The 24477-nt window shown below is 40.6% G+C and overlaps 1 protein-coding gene across 1 annotated transcript in view; it reads right to left on the reverse strand.

The window, feature by feature from the left end:
- Positions 1-24477, reverse strand: part of LOC144685064 (activating molecule in BECN1-regulated autophagy protein 1-like) — a 400294-nt gene that overhangs the window by 362588 nt on the left and 13229 nt on the right. The window contains exons 3-6 of the mRNA XM_078549599.1: positions 14330-14574; positions 5860-5918; positions 2762-2945; positions 1882-2054 (exon numbers count right to left, since the gene is read on the reverse strand). Of these exons, the coding sequence (XP_078405725.1) occupies positions 1882-2054; positions 2762-2945; positions 5860-5918; positions 14330-14464 (551 nt within the window). The 5' untranslated portion in view covers positions 14465-14574. The remainder of the gene's footprint in view (positions 1-1881; positions 2055-2761; positions 2946-5859; positions 5919-14329; positions 14575-24477) is intronic.

Genomic DNA, 24477 nt, shown 5'->3' on the forward strand with positions numbered 1-24477 from the left:
ATTGAACAAATAAAGCACATTTTCCCAATACTCCATGGAACTTTTTAATGATAAATCCATGCCACTACCAAGAGCTTAAACAGCAGATAAAGGAGCAAAGAACTTTTTTTCTCCCCACACTCCCCAAGCCAACTTTGTCAGTTAAGATTCATTATTTTGACCAATAGTCCCACCAGAATCTCAGGAGAGTAAACATTCCCAGAATTAGGAATTAATCTACTTATACAAGAGATTGAGCAAAGATAATTTTCAAACAAAAACCTTGAGCATAAAGCATATTTGCACACCTTCTAAAAAATACAGCACTAAATAAAATACTTAGTTTGAGCTCCTGCTCCCAATAGCTAACCAACGAGCTATGTTGGGCAGTATGCATATGTGGATATCAGGTAAAAACAGGATCAAACTAGACAATGGATGGATAGCCCACTGTCTAGATTCACATTGAAATTGGTCACCTGGGCAAAACATCAAGGCACTGGCAGCACAGCTCACTGCACGCACTGTTTTCATGAGATAAACCAGTTGTATCCGGTTACTAATTTGTTAATTAGAGGTTGCAAATTTTTGTTTCATTACTTGGCAAGTTTCACAATGATTTGTAACCCAACTAGGACATTAAAAGAGGTTTGAAAGCTACAACAGTGTTATATATTGAAGGCTGTGGTATACAACAACGGTACTTCACTGAATTAACAACCTAGAGGCAGAGTTCAAACACCAATATAGCAATATAGGAACTTGAATTCAATAAATTTAATGATTTGTGGGCTGGCACCAACCAAAAGAAAAATGACAACGAAAGGTCCCAGAATGCGCTAACAGCCAAACCGGCTCACCAATGACCTTCAGAAAAGGGAACCTGCCATCCTTACTCAGCATGTTTTAGAAGTCACTCCAGTTCCACACTACGTGATTGAATCTTAATGCCCTCCAATATGCTTTCAGCAGGCCGCTCAATTGTAAAACAATCATCCACCATCTTATTAGTTATCCCTAGGTGACTGAATTCGAGCAAGTTCTCCAAGAACATGTAATAAAATGATCAGAACGATGTTAGGCAATTGTGACTTAAGTTGCCTGCTACAGTATACCATTAATCTGGCACATAAAACAGTCCTCAACTGGTCCAGGCAGAACCCAGTATTTTGTTAGGTATTAAGAAGAGAAAACACTTTTACAATCAATCAATCAATCAGCTGTCCACATATCTATCAGGTCACAACAGAGATGACTGAACGTGACAAATCTCAAAATGTAAGGAAACAGCTTAAATTCTAAACATTTTTCCCACACCCTAACTAGCTGACATAATTTTAGCACCTACACTCCAAATGACATTCATATTATGCAATTCGCTCATCTTTAGCTTTCTTGTCAAAATAGAAGCTAGATACACACCAATGGAATCAGCCAACAGAATCCCTCAAAAATGCATAATTTCCTACCCTTGAAGAGGAGTCATGCCCGACTTGAATCATTAACTCCATTTCTCTCTCCATAGTCGCAGCCAGACATGCTGAGTTTTTCAAGCATTTTGTTTTTGTTCCTACCACATACATTAAGTATCCAATGTGTTATTAGTTATAAGCAGTCCTTGTTTTATGACTCTGCACTAAGTTTTTGTTAAACCTCATTTAATGTAACAGCTTTAAGAAGGACATTTTACGTGCACTTGAACTGGTCACAACAGTATTTCAACTGTGAACAAGAAACATTTTTGATTTAAACAGAAGGCTCACACAGTCAGCTCAATTACAAAGAAAAACATTTTTTTCCTTTTTAAACACAAGATTCGCACTTCAATACAGTAACATTCACTTGCTGGAAAGCATTAAATGCAATGGGCAGTCGCTGAGAGACAGCTTTGTGCATACACACCTGACCCGCTCCATTTCACTAGCAGTTTTCACCACAGCAAATGGCTCTCGTCGACTCCAGTCCCAGAAGTGGATCTCATTTGCAGTAGCTATCAATAGGAGCTGTGCCATAGGATGGAAGGCTAAAGATGCTATGGCCACATTATTCTCAGTAAACCAACTCTCACTACCTCCCTGAAAGAAGAACAAGTCGCTAGTATTATGAAGAGAAAACACTTTTACAATCAATCAGCTGTCCACATGTCTATCAGGTCACAACAGAGATGACTGAATGTGACAAATCTCAAAATGTAAGAAAAGAGCTTAAATTCTAAACATTTTTCCCACACCCTAGCTGACATAATTTTAGCACCTACACTCCAAGTGACATTTGTATTGTGCAATTTGCTCATCTTTAGCTATTTCTCACAGAACACCTCAAACCAAAATAGAAGTTAGATACACACCAATGGAATCAGCCAACAGAATCCCTCAAAACATCTGTCAATATCTGTTGTCCAATGTCGTGTGTATTTAGAAGCAGGAAAACAAACCCAAAGAGTTATTAATTTTATACTTGGAGGTACATGCATGAACTGCCCTTCCTTTCACTCCCCAGTGAGACAGTGGCCCATGGCAGTTACCCACGAATCGGTACCACAAAACTGCAAGATACGCAATGCTGGCTCTCAATCAAGTATCTATCTCTAAAATCTCAATCAACAATTTTTATTTTTAAAAAGCAGTTTTCCCTCATGCAAAAGCCCACAGTAAACATTCACCATCTCATTCCTACTGGCTGATCAGCTCCAACTCTTGAATTATTATTTACATCAATGAGCAATCATTTATTTTATAACCTGTACTGTATAATCTCTCGAGCGAAAGTTTTCTTCACTTACGTGTAAATCCCAGATTCGAACTTCCCCATCTAGACATCCAGATGCCACAAGCCCTTGGATGGTGGGGTGAAAGGTCACACACCAAGGTGTCCTTCTATGGCCTACCAATGAATGAATACACCTCCCAGACTTAACTTCAGTGATGTAAATATTGTGATTTACATGGGTGGAGGCCATCAAAGTCCTAAACGAAAAGATTAAGAGAATAGTCAAGCACTGAATGCTGTCAATTGTATTAGAACATTATTTACAAACTTAACAGGGGTTTAGATTCATTGCCCATAATTCTAAGTTTAGTAAAAATGCAAGAATAGGGTCACGTTTACATCTATTGGGAAATACATTGAAGTGAGAACCTGTGTTTCCCCAGAGTCTCAATTTCAACTGGGTTGAAGGAACAGTGGAGTAAAAAAACCATTGTGGGGCACATTAAATGATCAAAAATATTTAAGCGACATGAAAAATCCTTCGACATATATGATCACAATGAAGCTCGAGGGCAGTGGAAGGTGAATTGAGGACCAGAATGTTATCGACTTTGGTGGCTGTGTGCTGGACAGTCACCCCTTCTGGTGAAAGTGGGTCAAAACAGTAACGGTCTCCTCTCTCACCTGCAAGCAACATACCCGAAACAGACTGCACAAAATGAAAGTGGAGAAACTTTCAATACTTGTTATGAATTGGCCAAATACTCAAAGGCCATTTTTTTTATATATAAGTATTTCAAACAATCCAACAGCCAAGTGCTATGTTCACTAATATTGAAAAGTATTAACACAAATTTATTTCTCACAGAACACCTCAAAACCAAATGGTATAGACACCAGTTCCTACACACAATTTCAGTCTTTCATTGAAAGGTTAATTTTTCTGTATGTATTACAGCACAAAGAACAAACTTATTTGGCACATTCACCCTTACAGGAATGTCTAAGTTAATATTTGTTCAATCTTGCCTGGTCGACACAATCACAAAATCTCAGTGCAGAAGAGGCCCTTCGGCCCAACGAGTCTGCGCCGACACGTCAGAAACACCTGACCTACCTACCTAATCCCATTTACCAGCACTTGGCCCATAGCCTTGAATGTTATGACGTGCCAAGTGCTCATCCAGGTGCTTTTTAAAGGATGTGAAGCAACCCACATCCACCACCCTCCCAGTCAGCGCATTCCAGACCGTCAGCACTCTCTGGGTAAAAAAGGTTTTCCTCACATCCCCCCTAAACCTCCTGCCCTTCACCTTGAACTTGTGTCCCCTCGTGACTGACCCTTCAACTAAGGGGACCAGCTGCTCCCTATCCACCTTCTCCATGCCCCTCATAATCTTGTACACCTCAATCAGGCCACCCCTCAGTCTTCTCTGCTCCAACGAAAACAACCCAAGTCTATCCAACCAAACTTAAATGTTTCATCCCAGGCAACACTCTGGTGAATCTCCTCTGCACCCTCTCCAGTGCAATCACATCCTTCCTATAATGTGGTGACCAGAGCTGCACACAGTACTCCAGCTGTGGCCTCACCAAGGTTCTATACAACTCCAACATGACCTCCCTACTTTTGTAATCTATGCCTCGATTGATAAAGGCAAGTGTCCCATATGCCTTTTTCACCACCCCACTAACATGCCCCTCCGCCTTCAGAGACCTATGGACACACACGTCAAGGTCGCTTTGTTCCTCAGAACTTCTTAGTGTCATGCCGTTCACTGAATACTTCCTTGTCAAATTACTCCTTCCAAAGTGTTTCACTTCATACTTTTCAGGGTTAAATTCCATCTGCCACTTATCTGCCCATTTGACCATCCCGTCTATATCTTCCTGTAGCCCAAGACACTCAACCTCAATGTTAACCGCCCGGCCCAACACAAGTTTTGATTTTAAAAGCAATCGTTCCAGAACAAACAAAGCAAAACAAACAAAACAAAATCTCCAGGGCCCAACAACTTTAAAAAAGATCTTCACTTCATGATAGCTTTCAAAAACAATGTGATTAAAATAATGCATGTCTAATTCATTAATACTGATGGAATTGACTGCTGGCAGCCTCATGAAAAATTAGGAAATTGACAATTATATCCCCACAGCTTCAAATTTGTTTCTAAAGTAGGTCCTCCTGCAAAGTGACCCAACCTCTCACTTTATACAAAGACAGAAAGAAAAGAACTTATATTCTGGGTTCTTGTGCACTGCTGATTTCCATCACTCCACCATGCCCGCCGTTGCCTTGGCCCTAAACTCGAATTACCTCCCTTGCGCTCTATACCTCCTGTTCCTCCTTTAAGGCTCCTTAAAAGCTACCTATTTGAAGTTTTATGCTTACCTGTCCCAGTATATCCTTAGGAAAGACAGTGTCAAATTTTGTATCATAACGCTCCAGTAAAGGACTTTGGGACATTTTGCTACATTAAAGATGCTATGTAAATGCAAGTTGTTATTCAATAGCATATTTAGGGTGCTTCAAAGTACTTCGTAGCCAATGAAGAAAAAAGAAGCTTGGATTATATAGTGTCTTTCAGGACCTCAGGACATCTAGAAGTGTTTTACAGCCACTACATTACTTTTCAAGTGCAGTCACCATTACATAAAAAAAGACAACCGCTAATTAGCATATAGCAAGGATCCACAACCAGCATTGAGATGATGAACAACTTATGTTCTGGATATGTTTGTTGAGATATCAAATCTGGGCAAACTGGTAGCTGGGAAAACGCCCCCTCTTTCAAAGTAGCGCCATGGGACCTTTCACACCCACTTCAATAGACAAATGTTAATTATCTCATCTAAAAGGCAGCGCCTGTGGGAGCCCCTTCCCAGGACTAAGAAAATGTCACTCAAGATTACATACTCAAGTATTAGGAATGGGGCTCAATGCTATGACTTTCCCAGAGTGTTGCCATTGAGTCAAGCTGCTACCTTAACAGGGCATAGTGAAATCTGAAGATTCTGATAAAGCAACCATGTGATGAAATCACTTCTGACAAAGCTGTCCCCAAATGATAACTAGAATCATTTTAAAATCTCTTCATTTTTAAAAGTAAGGAATAGTTTTAGGAGTTAGCATAGAATCGTTTTATTCTAAAGCCGCACAATGCCACCTACCTGTCTGGGCTAAATGCCAAGAGGAAAGTTGATCGGGGACTGTCTGGAAGATCTACTTTCTGTTAAAAAAGAAAACTGAAAGTCATAATATTCAATGCACTGGAATACTTCTTTAAAATTAGTCTTTCATGGTACACCATTGTTTAGCGCCATTGGTACAATTTGCCCAACAATTGCAGTTTCTCCATTAAAAAAAATAGTTAAAGTCCCCACTAGTAGCCCAATAATCACTGCAGCATCAAACCTTACAGTTCAGAAAATTATAGCTGATTTGCCACCTGTGCCGAGTTAGCTGATTTCAGCCAAAACAGGAGTCGTGACAGTACAATTTGTTTGAGTGCAGGGGCACAGAAACTATGTTTTTTTAATCTTTATGCTTCCAGTTGCCAACGTCAATCCAATGAACCCTTCTGACCAATATGTATGTTTGACCAGGTGAGAAAAGAATCAGACTCAGCTGTGATGCTTTCTGTGGTCAGAAAGTTTGGTGATCCTCTCAGATGGAGAATGGAAACTTGGGTGAGATACTGGAGGTACCTGCCATCATCAATTAAATCATACCGCAGCATCAGTGACACTTCAAGGCAGCGTGAGAAAAACAGGGAACAGAGGTGAATAAAAATAATTACAAGCAGCATCACCAATTAAGTATTTTGATGAACTAGTGTATTAGTCCACATCAACCTGCAACAATCTGGTACTGCACAAACTGGTACCCAAAAATTACAATTTTATCTGTACCATTTGAGGGGAGCACAGGGATAGAAGGGAAAAAATGCCACACTAAAAGGAAACAATTTTCCCTACTGACCTGTCAGAACAGCACTTGGGGGATATAAAATAGAAAGATGAAGGAAAAAACTACAACTTTAGAAGACGGCCTCAAATTTCAGATTCCACAGACTGGCTAGGGGCTTTCTTTTAAACAGAGTGAAATGTGCTATCACATTTCAAACTACTGAGGAAAATTGAGCAATGGATGAAAACTGAGGGCAGTGGACAGTCCTATCCGTTAAATAGTCTATCCACAGTTTAGAATTATATTGTGCGAACAATAGAAAGGTTGGATTTAATATTAACAAAACTTGAAAATTCAATACGTTTCTTTCTTCCCATTACAATCTACCCCATTCAGGTCACCAACCCACCGGTTCATCATCTTCTAACTGCAACTTAATTTGCGAAACAGTGAAATTTCTAATAATTCAATGTTTTCCAATGAAGAAGTAAAACAGCCTACATTGTTTCCTACTTGGCCAAGACATCTTCTGTTCACACAGGAAGCTGGGCCTGCTATCTGCCATTCGAACAGCTAAGGCAATGATTGCACTATTAAGGTCATGGTAGAGACCAGTAATTTATTTTTTCAAATCCAAAATCACAAGATTCATTGTTAAAACTGGAGTTTTACTACACAAAAATCAAAGAATATGAATACTAATAACTATTTTACATAATTATGTTAAAGAAATTCAAAGTACAGCGAACAATTATTTATATTCCATATCGAACTCAACTCAAATTTCCTCCCACACCCATTGACTTACACCCAAAAAACTCCAGCTTGATACTTATCAGAAAGTGGAAGATTAACCACTTGGTCCGAGTACTGTTCTAAAGATTCATATAAGGGTTGAGAATTCTTGGGCCTTCAACTTACTTCTGCCAAGGTTTTCCCTTCAAATCTCCTCCAGTTGTCCCACTGTTGTAGGCTCCCAATTTAACATAGGTGTCGCTAGCACCTTAAATATGGTCACCTCTGGTCAGAACTCTCCTGGTTCTAATGTTCTTAAACTCTGGAGTGTTGCCTATTGAAACTCTCTAACTCTTGCTTCTTGGTTTGACTAGGCTATCCCAGAAATCCAACTCACTGTTAATAAAGTCCTTCAGTTATCAAGGTTTTAAACCCTTTTAGCCAGCACAAAGAAGTTCAGCTGAATTCTGTTAAAACAGATGTTCCCTGCAATAAAACCTTTTGTTTACCCTTTGCTTTTCTATTGTTTATCTTGCAGGCAACTTGATCACATGATCAGTTCCTGGGAGTAAATTGCTTTTTGCAAATTATCTTCCAGAGAAAACTAGTTCTTAAAGGGACCATCAACCCAAAATAAAATAGTTTTTTTTCACCCCCCCCAAAAAGCACATGGGCCATCACGCTATGTATTGAAAAAACGAACCTGCATCTCTCCAAGTGCATCTTCATATCGTACTGCCAACCACTAGTTGTGCATTAAATAAGCCACCTGGCACCCGAAGTTCCCAGCCCCATTCTTTGCCAGCAGAGTACCAACCACCATCTTCAGCAATCATTTGTTGCACTGGGAGTGCACCCATTCCCACTCACACTAACCTCAGGAGCCATAAGGTCATTCAAAAAAAAACTGAAGGCCATTATGTAGGAAACTAGAACTCCATCAATAATACGATGATGGAACCTACTTTAATAATCTTTAATTTAATATTTAAGATATTTCAAACGGTTGATGATGGCTGAGGCAACTGTGACCAAAGTGAAAAACACGTTTTCCAATCAGTCTCCATGTGAAAAATAGATTACCACTGTATTGTTGTACGATGAATATTTCAACAATTTCATACCTAAACTGGATTCTATAGACAATTCATCCCAGCACCCACTCTCCAGCTATCACTCTCTAGCTTCTCTCTGTCCTTTATAAAAAAAATGGAACTCCATTCCAACAACAAAAAAACTGACCCTATTTCATTCCTATTCGCAACCATAGTGTTATACATAACATCGAGAAAAGCTTTCAACCATATATCCACGCCATCACCAAGGTAGGCCACCTCTGAAACATGGCCCAGTTCTGCCCCAGGATCAGCTCACCTGCTGCTGAAACCCTCATTCACGCCTTTGTTACCTCCATACTTGACTAGTGCAACGTACTCCTGGCCCACTTCACTGTTTATTCTCCATAAACTTGATGGCATCCAAAACCCTGCTGTCCATGCCCCAACTCGGAGCAAATTCCACCCACCTATCACCCATGTTTGTTGACCTACGCTGGCTCCCAGTTATGCAAGAGTTCTATTTTAAAATTCTCATCCTTGTTTTCAAATCCCTACATAGCCCTTTCCCATCTGTGTAACCTTCTTTTGATTTAGGGGACACATGGAGAGGAGACGATGCCGGAATGAGACGTAATCAGAATGTGTAGTTAGGAATTTGGTGCACATGGGGATTTGGTGTAGAGAAAAGAGGTGCTCCTTTTACTCATTTTTTTCCCCCAGTCTCCAGTAGTTTGAGAGTTTTCTTCCTTTGTCTCCAAGTTAGGTGGCTACAAATGACTAATTAAATAAATAAGGCTGGACAGAAATGGCAGGGCTGGTGGTGAGCTGTGACTGCAACATGTGGGAATTTGTGGAATACGCTACAATCCCAGGTAACCATATCTGCAGTAAGCGTCTGCAAAGTAGGCTTAGAATTGCTGAGCTGCAGTCTGAGTTGCGGATATTGAGGGGTTTCAGGGAGGGGAGAGTTACCTGGATACTGTTCCAGGGGGCAGTCACACCCCATAGAATAGGCAGAACTCTAGAGTTTGTGAATGATCAGGGACAGGAAGGTGTGGCTGCTAATAGGCAGGCAAAATCAGCATGTAGTGATGGAGGAACCTCAGCCCCTGTGTGGATGAGGAAAAAGACAACAAGGTAGATGAGCAGACTGGCCATGACACTGTAGTGAAGGATGCCATTCAAGTTGGGGGAAGCCAAGAGGAATGTGGTATGATAGGAGACAGTACAGTCAGGGAAGAGATTTTGTTCTCTCTAGCCACGACTGGGAGCTCCAAAGGTTGTGCTGCCTGCACAGTGCCAGGGTTAAGGACATCTCCTCATGGCTAGAGAGAGTGGGAGGATCCAGTTGCCCTGGTCCACAAAACAATGGCATAGGTAGGACCATGAATGATGTTCTGCTAAGAGAATGAGGAGTTAGGGTTCAAATTAAAACACAGAACATCAAAAGGTAATCAACTCTGGATTGTTACCTGAGCCACATGCCAATTGGCACAGGTCAAGCAGATTAGAGAATTAAACGTGTGGCTCAAAGAGTGGTGTGAGAAGAAGGGGTTTTGATGCATGGGGCACTGGCATCAGTACACATTGAGGAATGAGCTATTCCACTGGGATGGGCTCCACTTGAACCGGGCTGAGACTAGTGTCCTGGCCAATCATATAACTAGGACAGGGGTTTAAACCAATGGTGAGGTGGGTGGGGGAGGTAGGGAGAGAAAAAGTTCGGGTGATGGGAAATTTAGAAATCTAAAGAGAAAACTCAAGGCATCAAAACAGTTTAGGTTATGTGGTCAAAGACAAGCAGCGTGGGACAGGAAGGGACAGAGTTTTAGCAAAAATTGTACATCAAATAAGGACATTACAGGGAACAGGAGTTACAAAAAATATATAAGTTCTTGATCTGAATGCACGAAGCATCTGCAATAAAGATAGATGAGCTAATGCCACAAATAAAGAGAAATTATTTAGATCAAATCGTCATTATAGAGACATGGTTCCAGGATGATCAAGTTTGGAAAATAAATAGTCCAGGGTACACAGGTTCCCATGTGCTGCAGTCATGGCTCACCACCAGCCCTGCCATTTCTGTCTAACTTTATTTATTTAATTAGTCAATTGCAATCACCTAGCTTGGACAAATATTGTGTCTCCATCTTCACAGTGGAAGGCACAAGTTTCATATCAGAAATAGATAGTAACCTACGGGCTAAAAAGAGGAATATAAGGAAATAAATATCAGCAGAGAAAAAGCTTTGAAGAAACTAAAGGACTAAAATCTGACAAATCCCTAGAACCTGATGGCCTAAATGCTAGGTTCTAAAAGAGATAGCTGCAGAGATAGTGCATGTGCTAGCTATAATTTTCCAAAATTTCTTCTATTCAGGAACAGTCCCACTAAATTAAAAGTTGGCAATGTTTACAACTCTTTTCAAGAAAGGAAGTTGAGCGAAAGCAGTGAACTACAGGCCAGTTAGTCTAACTGGAGTTGTTGGGAAAATGCTGGAATTTATTAAGTAAGTCTTAACAATGTACTTAGAAAAGCAGAATATTATTAGAACAAGTTGACATGTTTTTACTAAAGGGAAATCCAGTTTGACAAACTTATTAGAGTTTTTTTTAAGGATGTAACTAGTGGGGTAGATAAAAAGGGAACCAGTAGATGTAGTATACTTGGATTTCAAAAAGGTGCCACACAAAAGGTTAATAGGCAAAATAAGGGCTCGTCGAATTGGATGTAATATATTAGCATGCGTAGAGGATTTGTTAACAGTTAGAAAGCAGAGACTGGGCGTAAATGGGGCTTTTTCCAAGTTGGCAGGCAGTGAATAGTGGAATGCCCTAAGCATTAGTGCTGGGGTCTCAGCTATTTCCAATCTACATTAAATGACACGTGAAGAGATTGAGTATCTAAGTTTACTGATAATACAAAACTAGGTGGGAAGGCGAGCTGTGGGAAGGACACAGAGAGGCTGCAAAGAGATATAGACAGATTAGGTAACAAGATGACAGACGAATATAATGTAGAGAAGTGTGAAGTTATTCACTTTGGCCATAAGAATAGAAAAGCAGAATTTTTTCTTTAAAAAAGGTTTGAAACTTTTAAATGTTAATGCTCAAAAACACTGGAGTATGCCCGTGCAAGGAACACAGAAAATTAGCACACAAGTGCAGCAAGCAATTAAGAAGGCAAATGGCATGCTGGCCTTTAGTGCAAAGGGAGTGGAGTACAGGAATAAATAAGTCTTGCTACAGTTGTATAGGGTTTTGGCAAGGTCACACCTGGAATACTGTGTGCAGTTTTAGTCTCCACATTTACAAAAGGATATACTTGCATTGGAGGCAGTACAGCAAAGGTTCACCAGATTGGTCCCTGGGATGAGTTGTCCTATGATGAGAGGTTAAGTAAATTGGGCTTATGTTCTCTTTAGAAGAATGAGAGGCAATCTCATTGAAACCAACAAAATTCTGAAGGGGCTCGATAGGGTGGATGCTGAGAGATTGTTTCCGCTGTTCGGGGAATCTAAAACACAGGGGAACAGTCTCAGGATAAGGGGCCACAAGGACTGAGATGAGGAGAAATTACATCAGTCAAAGGGTTGTGAATCTTTGGAATTCACTATCCCAGAGGGTTATGGCTGTTCCATTGTTGAATAGATTGAAGGCTGGGATAGACAGGTTTTTGGTCTCAAGGAATCAAGGGATATGGGGAGCAGGCAGGAAAGTGAAGTTGAAGTCCAAAATCAGCCATGATCGTATTACAGAATCACCGAAACTTTACAGTGCAGAAGGGGGCCATTCAGCCCCATCAAGTCTGCATGGCTCTCTGAAAGGCACTCCCCTGCCTTATCCCCGTAACCTTGCGCATTCTCTCTTTTCAGATAACAATCCAATTCCCTTTCTAATACCCCAGTTGAACACACCTCCACCACCCTTTCAGGAAGTTCAGACTCCAACCACCCTCTGGGTGAAAAAAATTTCCTCACATCAACTTTACTCCTTTTGCCAACTATTTTGAATCAATGCCCTCTCGTTCTTGATGTTCTCGAGCGGGAACAGTTTCTCACTATTTACCCTCAGGATCTTGAATACCTCTATCAAGTCTCCTCTCAGCTTTCTTTTCTCCAAGAAAACAGTCCCAACCTCTCCAATCTATCCTCATAGCTATAGTTCTTTATCTCTGAAATAATTCTTGCGAATCTCCCCTGTACTCTCTCCAATGCCTTCACATTCTTCCTAAAGTATGCTGGCCAGAACTGGACACAATACTCCAGGTTAGGCCTAACTAGTGTCCTAAACAAGTTCAACAGGACCTCCTTACTCTTGTACTCAATGCCCCTATCAATAAAGCCTAAGATACAATAGCAGGCTATACGGGCCATATGATCTACTACTCCAATTTCTTATGTTCAGACCTACAACCCTGCAAAATATCCTTCAATTCTGCACTCCTCAAATTCGGGTCTCTTGAAAATTCCAAATTTTATATTGTTTATATTGTTGCACCATTGGTAGCTACGTCTTCATCTGCCTAGGCTCTGGAATTCCCTCTCTAAACCTCTCCACTTCTCTACCTTGCTTTCCTCCTTTGAAATGCTCTTTAACACTTAGGTCTTTGGCCAGGCTTTGGTCATCTGCCTTTGTTTCATATTGTGTTTTCTAACACCCCTGTGAAATGCCTTTGCACTCTTTATTACAAAAGTGCAAGTTATTGTTTTAAAAAATGCTGGCACTGCTTTTTTTCCACTTTCCAAAAATTGTTTCTATTACTGTATAATGCTGCTTTTCGAAAGTGATAGTTGCGTTTCTTTTTTAAAAGAAATTCTGGCTTTAGTCATTATTGTGTAAGGACGACAGTGCTGAACTATTATGGATTTAAGGAGAATAGCCCTAAATTAAATAAGCACGTCCAAGCAGAATTAGGTCAACATTTTTTGCACACTTAAAGAGTGCTGCAACTTAAATACGGATAGAGCAAGTTACTTTAGAATTAAAAGTGAAATGAGTGGATGCGTGGTAATTACAATGTCAATGTGGGCCATAAATACATAACCCAGAACAAATCTTTAATCTCCAAAGCACCTACCTTCACAGATTCTCGGAAGGAGGATCCTACATGCAGAGATGTGACTGAAGTTGTATTTTCATGTCACAAAAATCTATATTGTTTGGTCAGAGCTGAAAAAACGTGCGCTATAATTAACAGTAAGATGATTCAGCCAAATCACCAACCATGTCAAAGATTTTATTGCTGTGACAGTAATTAACTATTTTTAGAGGCGAATTGTCAGTTTTTCTCAATTTGCCATCGTAACTTTGGCAGAAATTTGATTCAAAAAATCCAGCTATGTGCATAAATGGGGTTTCCACCAAGTTTCCACTGGAGTTATGGTGGAAAAGTGGGAAAAGCCCTGAGGACATCCACCCCTTTTAGCTGTTAACCTTATAGTATACTTTCTTGGTCATTGGCTACAGTACTTGCAGGGTTGAAACTGCTCCTTTCTACCTGTGCTTCCACTCTTAGAAAAAAAGGCTGAGGGGTGATTTAATAGCTTAAAATTATGAAAGGTTTTGATAGAGTGGATACAGGGAGAATTCTTCATCTTGTGGGGAAGAGGATAACTAGAGGCCATCAACTTAAGATAGTCACCAAGAAATTGAATAAAGAATTCGGAAGAAAACTCATCAAAAAAGAAAGTGGTGAGAATGTGGAATTCATTATCACAGGGAGTGGTTGAAGTGAATAGTATAGGTACATTTATGGGGAAGCTAGACAAGCATGTGGGAGAAGGGAATAGATGGTTATGATGGTAAGTTTGGATAAGAAGATGGGGGGAGGCTCGAGTAGAGCATAAACGCGGGCATGGACTGGCTAGGCCAAATGGCCTGTTTCTGTTCTGTGTATCCTATGTAATATGTAAAGGGCTGTGATTTTGCTCACCTGACTTTCCCACTGCATCCATCGTGTCTTGTCCTCCACCAGTTCCTCCAGGCATCTTTGACAGCCCAGCTCCTGAGAGCCACGTTCTCGGCTGGTCAAGATTTGGATTGCATTCTTGCGGTCAATGCTCTTCATCGCTACAGAGCTCAGCCTTCTGTAAACTCAGCTTCCAGAGGCTGGGGACTTAAGATCACCAACTCTAGGTAGAGGCCATAAAGAACACGTTGGACAACGATCATTAAAAACTAGAACAGGAAAAAAAAAAGAAATGCATAACATTAGTTTATATAGAGCTGCATGGAACAAGATTAATGTCAGCTAATTTCAATAGATTTTGTGCTCCGTTATAATTTGCTGGTAAACCACGAAAAAATGATCAATCTAATTAAGACGTATTTATGCCAAATGTCAACAACAATTTGCATTTATATAGTATTTTAATGTAATAAAATGACCCAATGTGCTGCACAGAAGCATTATGAAAAATAAATTTGACACCAAGCCCTTAATGAGATATTAGAACAGATGGCCAAAAGCTTTGTCAAAGATGGAGGTTTTCAGGAGAATCTTTAAAGGGAGGAAGAGAAGCAGAGAGCTGTAAGAAGGAATTCCAGAATTTAGGGCTTGGCAGCTGAAGGCATGGCCAGCAAACAGTGGAGTTATTAAAATCAGGGATGCTCAACAGGCTAGAATTAAAGCAGCACAGATATCTCGAGCAGCTGGAGGAGATTACAGAGGTAGGTATTGGCAAGGCCATGGAGGGATTTGACAACAAGGATGAGAGTTTTAAAGATTGAGGTGTTGTTTAACCAGGAGCCAACAAAGATCAGCAAACACAGGGAGATGGGTGAACAGGACTTCAAGGGAGTTAGGACACAGGCGGCAGAGTTCAAGTGACGAAGTTTATAAAATGTAGAACATTGACAGATTATTCAGAGATGCATCAGGACAGTCAAGACTAGATGTCACAAATGCATGAACGAGGGTTTCAGCAACAGATGAGCTGAATCCGGGCAAAGTTACAGGATGGAAGTCTTTGAGATGGCCCAGGGATGTGGTTGGAAGTTCAGCAGGGGTCAAATAGGACACCCAGGTTGCAAACAGTCTGGTTGGACCTCAGTGACCAGAGAGTGGGATAGAGTTAGTCGCTAGAAAACAGAGCTTGCGGCAGAGACCGAACACAGTAGTTCTGGCCTTCACAATATTTGGTTGGAAGAAATCTCTGCTCGTCCAGTACTGGATGTCAGACAAGCAGTCTGATAATTTAGAGACATTAGAATGGTTGGAAAAGACCATAAGACATAGGAGCAGAAATTAGGCCATTCGGCCCATCGAGTCTGCTCTGCCATTCAATCATGGCTGATAAGTTTCTCAACCCCATTCTCCCGCCTTCTCCCGTAACCTTTGATCCCCTCACCAATCAAGAACCTATCTATCTCAGTCTTAAATACACTCAATGACCTGGCCTCCACAGCCTTCTGTGGCAATGAATTCCATAGATTCACCACTCTCTGGCTAAAGAAGTATCTCCTCATCTCTGTTCTAAAAGGTCTTCCCTTACTCTGAGGCTGTGCCCTCAGGTCCTAGTCTCTCTTACTAATGGAAACATCTTCCCCACGTCCACTCTATCCAAGCCTTTCAGTATTCTGTAAGTTTCAATCAGATCCCCCCTCATCCTTCTAAACTCCATCGAGTAAAGACCCAGGGTCCTCAAACGTTCCTCATATGTTAAGCCTTTCATTCCTGGGATCATTCTCATGAACCTCCTCTGGAAGCTATCCAAGGCCAGCATATCCTTCCTGAGATAGGGGGCCCAAAATTGCTCACAATATTCTAAATATGGTCTGACTAGAGCCTTATAAAGCCTCAGCAGCACATCCCTGCTTTTATATTCTAGTCCCCTCGAAATAAATGTCAACATTGCATTTGCCTTCCTAACTACCGACTCAAACTGCAAGTTAGCCTTAAGAGAATCCTGGACTAGGACTCCCAAGTTCCTTTGCACTCCAGATTTCTGAATTCTCTCCCCATTTAGAAAATAGTCTATGCCTCTATTCTTCCTACCAAAGTGCATGACCTCACACTTCCCCACGTTGTATTCCATCTGCCACTTCTTTGCCCATTCTCCTAACCTGTCCAAATCCTTCTGCAGCCTCGCCACCTCCTCAATACTACCTGTCCCTCCACCTATCTTTGTATCATCTGCAAACTTAGCCAGAATGCCCTCAGTTCCTTCATCTATATCATTAATGTATAAAGTGAAAAGTTGTGGTCCCAACACTGACCCTTGCGGAATTCCACTAGTTACCGGCCGCCATCCTGAGAATGCTGAGAACCCTTATCTCCACACTCTGCCTCCTGCCAGACAGCCAATCTTCTATCCATGCTAGTACCTTGCCTCTAACACCATGGGTTCTTATCTTACTGAGCAGCCTCCTGTGCGGCACCTTGTCAAAGGCCTTCTGGAAGTCCAAGTAGATAACATCCATTGGCTCTCCTTTGTCTAACCTACTCGTTACTTCCTCAAAGAATTCTAACAGATTTGTCAGGTATGACCTCCCCTTGATGAAACCATGCTGACTTTGCCCTATTTTACCATGCACTTCCAAGTATTCTGAAATCTCATCCTTAATAATGGACTCTAAAATCTTACCAACGACCGAGGTCAGGCTAATCGGCCTGTAATTTCCTGTCTTTTGCCTCACTCCCTTCTTAAACAGGGGGGTTACATTAGCGATTTTCCAGTCCTCTGGGACCCTCCCTGACTCCAGTGATTCTTGAAAGATCACCACTAACGCCTCCACTATCTCCTTCAGAACTCTGGGGTGTAATCCATCTGGTCCAGGTGATTTATCCACCTTCAGACCTTTCAGTTTTCCTAGCACCTTCTCCTTGGTAATGGCCACCATGCTCACCTCTGCCTCCTGACTCCCTTGAACTTTGGGGATGTTACTCCTGTCTTCCACCGTGAAGACTGACGCAAAATACCTATTCAGTTCCTCCGCCATTTCTTTGTTCCATACTACTACTTCTCCAGCGTCATTTTCCAGCGGCCCAATGTCCACTTTTGCCTCTCTCTTACCCTTTATATATCGAAAAAAAACCTCTTGCAATCTTCTTTTATATTACTGGCTAGTTTACCCTCATATTTAATCTTCTCCCTCCTTATTTCTTTTTTAGTTGTCCTCTGTTGGTCTTTGTAGGCTTCCCAATCCCCTGGCTTCCCACTGCTCTTCACCGCATTGTATGCTTTCTCTTTAGCTTTTATGCTGTCCCTGACTTCCCTTCTCAGCCATGGTTGCCTTGTCCTCCCTTTCGTATGCTTCTTCCTCCTAAGGATGAATTTTTGCTGTGTCTCCCAAATTAGTCCCAGAAACTCCTGCCATTGCTGTTCCACTGTCTTTCCTGCTAGGCTCATCTCCCAGTCAATTCTGGCCAGCTCCTCCCTCATGCCTCTGTAGTTGCCTTTATTCAACTGTAATACCGTTACATCTGATTCCAGCTTTTTCCTTTCAAATTGCAGGGTAAATTCCGTCATATTATGGTCACATCCTCCTAAGGGTTCCTTCACCTTAAGCTCCCTTAACAAATCTGCCTCATTACACATCACTAAATCTAGAATTGCCTGTTCCCTGGTGAGCTCCACCACAAGCTGCTCCAAAAAGCCATCTCGTAAAAGGCCATTAGTGAGGTAGTGTTGGGTGTCGTCATCATACATGTGGTAACTGGCACTGTGTCTTTAGATGATGTCAAAGAGGCAGCACATTTTGGGGTTTACAATTCTTGACCACTCACATCTCATCAATCTGCAGTGTTCCCTTTTCTGTCACCATCCATGGAGTGGATAGTGAAACCCAGAGATCCTAACAGGGAATGTTTGCTCTGTACACAAGCAACTCGAACGTGCCACTGCAATTTTCTCCTCTTCAGAGTGCAGGCCAAAAGGGTGATCTTACCAGACAAGACTCAGGTCCTGAGCCAACAAATGGCTTCACTTAATTAATAGTTAATTCATCATTTCTTAACAGTTTAACAGTGAAAAATCAATTTCTCAACATTCGATACATATAATAAAGGCACTATTTATTTTGTCCTTAGATTTAAACTTGCTGTAGCTTCTATGTGGTTTATCTTGTCCACCGCAGTTTAAAAACATAACTGAAGCTGGCAGCTGTAAGCCTCAAACACTGACCAATAGAGTTCAATATAAACGAAGATTGAAGACTCCAATCCACAGAGCAACCCAAAGTGGTCCATTGCCCATTAGCAACAAGTCTTCACTCTCAAAAGATTTAAGCAGTCTTCAATCAGATTCACTCCCCATGATGACCCGATTCTTTGCTCTGTGCCAGCCTAGCTAGGTATGATTACTGCAGATCTGCTTATTTGCAGAAATAACAAACTTCTTCGAAACTCTTTCGAGTTATCAACAGTCACAGATTGCAACTCTTTCGAGTACAATCACAGTTCTTGGTTTCCAGGAAACTCTTTCGAGTTACCAACAGTCACAGATTGCAACTCTTTTCGAGTACAATCACAGTTCTTGGTTTCCGGGAGTGGGACATGAACCCACAACCCTCTGATTCAAAGGCGAGGGTGCTATGAACTGAGCCACAGCTGACACCTCCAAACTTCTTTGAAACTCTTTCGAGTTATCAACAGTCACAGATTGCAACTCTTTTCAAGTACAATCACAGTTCTTGGTTTCCGGGAGTGGGACATGAACCCCCAACCCTCTGATTCAAAGGCGAGGGTGCTATGAACTGAGCCACAGCTGACACCTCCAAACTTCTTTGAAGTCGAAGTGGTCAATGACTGTATCTCTCAAGAGTCATCTGTATCAAATGAACAGCCATGTTTAACAATTTGTAGTGTTTGCAATTAAATGTAATTGCCCTGGTCAATTAGACAAGTAATACATTAGTCATGCCTTATAAATCCCTCCAAGCCAACCAGTCTGGACTCAGACAACAGTTTTTCCAATCAAACAGTACTTGTGTGGACATTGGGCAGTAACCCCTTACATGCTGTTTCCAGGAACATGAGATATAAACCTAACACGTGTAAAAATACATTATTTAGCAAGACATAATGGTTATCTAAAGTTAACATTTAGGTCATTCTTGATTAACTTAATAAACTATACAAATACATCTCTATCCTATGAGACTTTGATTACCATGTCTAAAATAAGACTCCAACTTAAGTTGACTAACCTCAACTAGGAAAGCAGCTAAAATACCATAGATTGGCATTGGCAGCTTGCAAGGTTGGGGATGAAAACAAAAATCAAATCAGAATTCCCAACCATGATCATCAAACAATGACCACTGATTAAAGGTTCACATAGTGTTAAGCATGGGCAAGATAAAGTCCAAACTTACAGTGCTCTCCATGATCAAATAGCCTGTTGCATTCTGTGCAAACCAGCACATGAAGAGTGATTATTGGAGAGCAATTAACTCCCACAAATTTAACCACAGCAAAAGCAATGCCTTAGAAAGGAGCAGAACAGGAAAAAAAGGCTCTAATAAAATAAGTTTCCTAAAGTTGAGGTAAAACCATAGCAACTTTTACTTTTTAAAACTTTGTATCATGATTTGTGTTTTAAAATGTCTCTTCCTGCTGGAGAAAAAAACTGAATAAGGATGCCAGTCATTTATTCATTTGAGGCCTTAGGGCTGTACTTATGGCATAGATTTCATTAAAATGTTGGATACTTTGTCCTCATACACAAGTGATCACAGCACAACAGTCATGACAGACATTAGCAGGAATTAGTAATTCCACCTTCAAGATGACAAATTAGTGTTCTATGTGCAAATTGGATTCTGCTATTTCCTACAATTCCAATGACCACACTTCAAAACATACAGAATTGGCTGTGAAGTGCTTGGGATAGACAGAGATTGTGAAAGGTGCTATATAAATATTTATTTCATGTTTCATTAGACTACTTGATCCTCGAGTGCGCAGCTGCAGGCAAATATAACTGAAGCATTACTTTAGTACATAATCATATCCAGTTATTAGTTCAAGGAATTTGAGAATAAAAGTTCTTCCAAGCTGTCTTAAGCTACAAACACTACTAAAAACAGGTAGCACACTAGTCAATTTCAGTTGCAGAAATGGAGTGCCAGTGCAAAGAGCAGCACTCAGTTTAGTATCTCCAAGAACCTAAGTTAACACAGACAAATCTCATCAGAACACGTTCCGGTGCAGTTAATCAGTATTTGCAAGATCAAAAAGATAAAAGAAAGCCCATGAGGCTTTTTTGCACTATTATGCAAACATAATTTGTATCAATTCAACTAAACCATTTTAATTGTAAACATGACTGTAAGTTTTTCTTTACTATGGAAAAAGTGTTTTGAACCAAATCAAACTTCTCTTCATCACACATATGAACATATTAATTAGGACCAGTAGTAGGCCATTTGGCCCCTTGAGCCTGCTCCGCCATTCTATAAAATCATGGCTCATCTGATTGTAACCTCAGCTCCACAATTCTGCCTACCCACAATAAGCAAGGAGGTGAAAGGTTATCAAGAATCTATCTAGTTCTGCCTTAAAAATATTCAAAGACACTGCTTCCACTGCCTTTTAAGGAAGGGATTTCCAAAGACTCTCAACCCTCAGAAAAAAATTCTCATCGGTCTTAAATGGGTGACACCTTATTTTTAAACAGTGATGCCTAATTCGAGATTCTCCCACAAGAGCAAACATCTTTTCCACATCCACCCTGTCATGGCCTCTCAGGATCTTACGTTTCAATCAAGTCTCTTACTCTTCCAAACTCCAGTAGATACAAGTCTAGCCTGTCTAACCTTTTTCTCATAAGACAACCAGCCCATTCCAGGTATTAGTCTAGTAAAGCTGCTCTGAACTGCTCCTAACATACTTCCATCTTTCATTAAAGGAGACCAATACTATACAATACTGGTCTCACCAATGCCCTGTATAACTAAAGCATAACCTCCCTATTTTTGTATTCAATGCCCCTTGCAATAAATAATACATTCTATTAGCTTTCCTAATTATTTGCTTTACCTGTATACTGGCCTTTTGTGAGTTCTGCATGAGGATACCCAGGTCCCTCTGCACCCCAAAGCTCTGCAATCTCTCACCATTTAGATAATATGTTTTTTTTTTAATTCTTTCTGCCAAACTGGACAATTTCACATTTGCCCACATTATACTCCATTTGCCAGATCTTTGCCCACTCACTTAAACTACCTATATCCCTTTGTAGCCTCCTTATACCCTTTTCACAACTTATTTTCCTACCTTTTTGTCATATTAATGTATTAATGTAGCCCACGGTTGACGAAGTTGGTACCACCAGTGTACCTGCGTTCCACCATTACATGCAAGTTTCCTGCCATCATAGAAGTAAAAAAAGTGCACTGAGAGTCAACCCCAGTAAAAGAAAGCTTCACAAGTCATTTTCAGCAACAACTGACATCTTTATACTAGTGATATTTACAATAGCCCTGAACACACAAGCACATTGGTACAGCAGTGAAATGGCTTCAAGCAATGAACTACTTCTAGAATGCATCGACTGTCATGCAGGCACCTCAGCAGATCCAGCAATGTCCAGCAAGCTACAGTAAGATGAATGACAAGTTAACAGTCTGTGTGGGATTGGGTGAGGGACAAACATTGGCAGGATACCAAGAACTTCCTGTTCTGCTTAGAATAGTGTCAATATCTACTTAAATAGCTTTAATGTCTTATCTGAAGGATGGCACACCCATCAACGAAGCATTTATTCTACTGCACGGGACTGTCAGTCCACATTCTGAGCCAAGTCCTGATCTGGATTTTCAACCTATATGAGTCCTAACAGGCAAGTTATTCAAGCTTCCATTCAACCAGAAAACTACTTTTTCTCAGGTAAAAGAATGGTTTCTCCCAAGTCAGACTTTTACTAATTCAGTGTCTAAATGAGGTCAAGTATTTCATACTGAAAAGAAATCTCCTCTTACATCTGAAGGGCATATGCCTTAACACACTTCACTGCACAACCTTTAATGTCGCAAAATGTCTGAGAGAGAGAAGAGGAGGGATAGAGAGATAGAGGTGGATGGAGCGATGCGGAGGATTCGGGGGGAATTTCAGAGCCTTACCAACCGAAAGCATGGTTAATGGTGAGGTAAAGGAAATCGAAACACACAAGTGGCCAGAATTGTCACAATGCAGAGGATTGCCAGTATTTTAACTCTATACCCGAACATTTTTCATATTAGATCATATCAAAAGTTGTGTCTATAGCATGAACTTGTTGTAAATGTCACTTTATCATGTTCAGATTAACAGAGAAGTGGGGACACAAAGTCATTGAATATTAAGGCTAAGTTACATTCTCAATTGACAAGGGAGCCAAAGGGTATGGCGGTAGGAAGGACAGTGCAGCTGAGGCCACAATCAGATCTTATTGAATGGTGGAGCAGGCTCAAGGGACCAAAAGTCCTACTCCTGGTCCTAATTCATATGCTCATATATTCTATTTAACACCGATTCCCAGCAATAAGCTGTTGAAAGTATTTACTGCAATTTTTGGGTATTTGGTTGCAATGAGTAGTAAGCACTTCACTCAACTAAGGGCTGGTTTTAGTTTCATGCAAAGCCAGAACGCTCCATATCCCACCTGGCATTCCATTATCCCAACAAGCAACAGCTTCTCTCATGCCCTTACCACTGCTGTCAGATCACTGCACCACTCTGCCAACACTAAGTTACATGATAAAAACAAAAAACTACTGCGGATGCTGGAAATCCAAAACAAAAACAGAATTACCTGGAAAAACCCAGCAGGTCTGGCAGCATCGGTGGAGAAGAAAAGAGTTGACGTTTCGAGTCCAATGACCCTTCAACAGAACTGTTGAAGGGTCATTGGACTCGAAACGTCAACTCTTTTCTTCTCCACCGATGCTGCCAGACCTGCTGAGTTTTTCCAGGTAATTCTGTTTTTGACTAAGTTACATGACCCCATTCCAGTAGTTCAAAACATGAATGAGCTAACTGTACCCAACCAGCAACATTTTCCCCAATTTCTTTTCAGTCATGCAGGTATAGGGTACAGAGGGAGCAGAAGGTACAGAGAGAGCACTAATCAAAGCCACAAGTTTACAAGTTTCATGAAAAATTATATTTAAACAATTGAATAATTTGAACTGGACTTTGATTCAATGAAATTGCATTATTTCAATTAACATACATTAATTACAAGGCAACACAGGAGGTTTGCTATACATACATGCACACATGCTTTACTCAATTACACTTCAATAAAGCGGCATAAAAAAATGTGTCCCTTCTACTATCAAGTCAGAGCATGAGAGACATCAGCTGCAAATTACTCCTCAACCATAAAGGACCCAGTTTGCCACACATTCTATTGCACAGGGTCAGGTGCAATATGCTGGCAGACAGAACTCAAAGCTAGTGAAAGATTGATTTTTTGGGCTTTCCTCAAGCTTCATCATCGGGCTACAGTAATGCACGAGATGGGGATCTTATCAATTTAAGACTAGATGCCTGTAACTCATATCTTATTCCTCTATTGTGGCATCATACAAGTAAAATCTGACTTTGATGCTTAACGAAAATTCAATATTTTAAACATGATCCATTTCTGAGAACTGTAACAAGGTGCTACATAAATGTATCTTTCTTTACTGGCAATATAACTCCAGCAACAAATTAAGTCACAAGCTCTGAAGAACCTCAACCAGTCTGACAATTCTGGAATCTAAAATTGAATTGCACCTAAAGATCATTAATAAACTAAGAAATTCTGATGACCATAAAGTATTAAATTGCTACCACTTGTTTCTTTTATAGGAAAGAAATTTAATATTTGATGAATAATTGGACTGGTCAACTACCTATGCCATCATTCTAAAACAAACACCTCTCCTTTTCACCACACAATGGCAGCCATGACCTTTTGTCTCATTCACTTATCTGTCAACACTCAAGGTGATAAGCCTGGTAACCAGACAAATGACTGCAAACCAATCGATTTATTTTTCCCGCCATTATTTTTACATTCCAAAGTTGTAGAATTAACTGGTTTAAATGTTTAATTGGCTAGTTATTTCCAGGATTGCTAGTCCTGGAAATATTAGGCAATAATCAGA

Source organism: Cetorhinus maximus, chromosome 9 (assembly GCF_964194155.1).
Source record: "Cetorhinus maximus chromosome 9, sCetMax3.hap1.1, whole genome shotgun sequence".
In the NCBI taxonomy this organism is placed as follows: domain Eukaryota; kingdom Metazoa; phylum Chordata; class Chondrichthyes; order Lamniformes; family Cetorhinidae; genus Cetorhinus; species Cetorhinus maximus.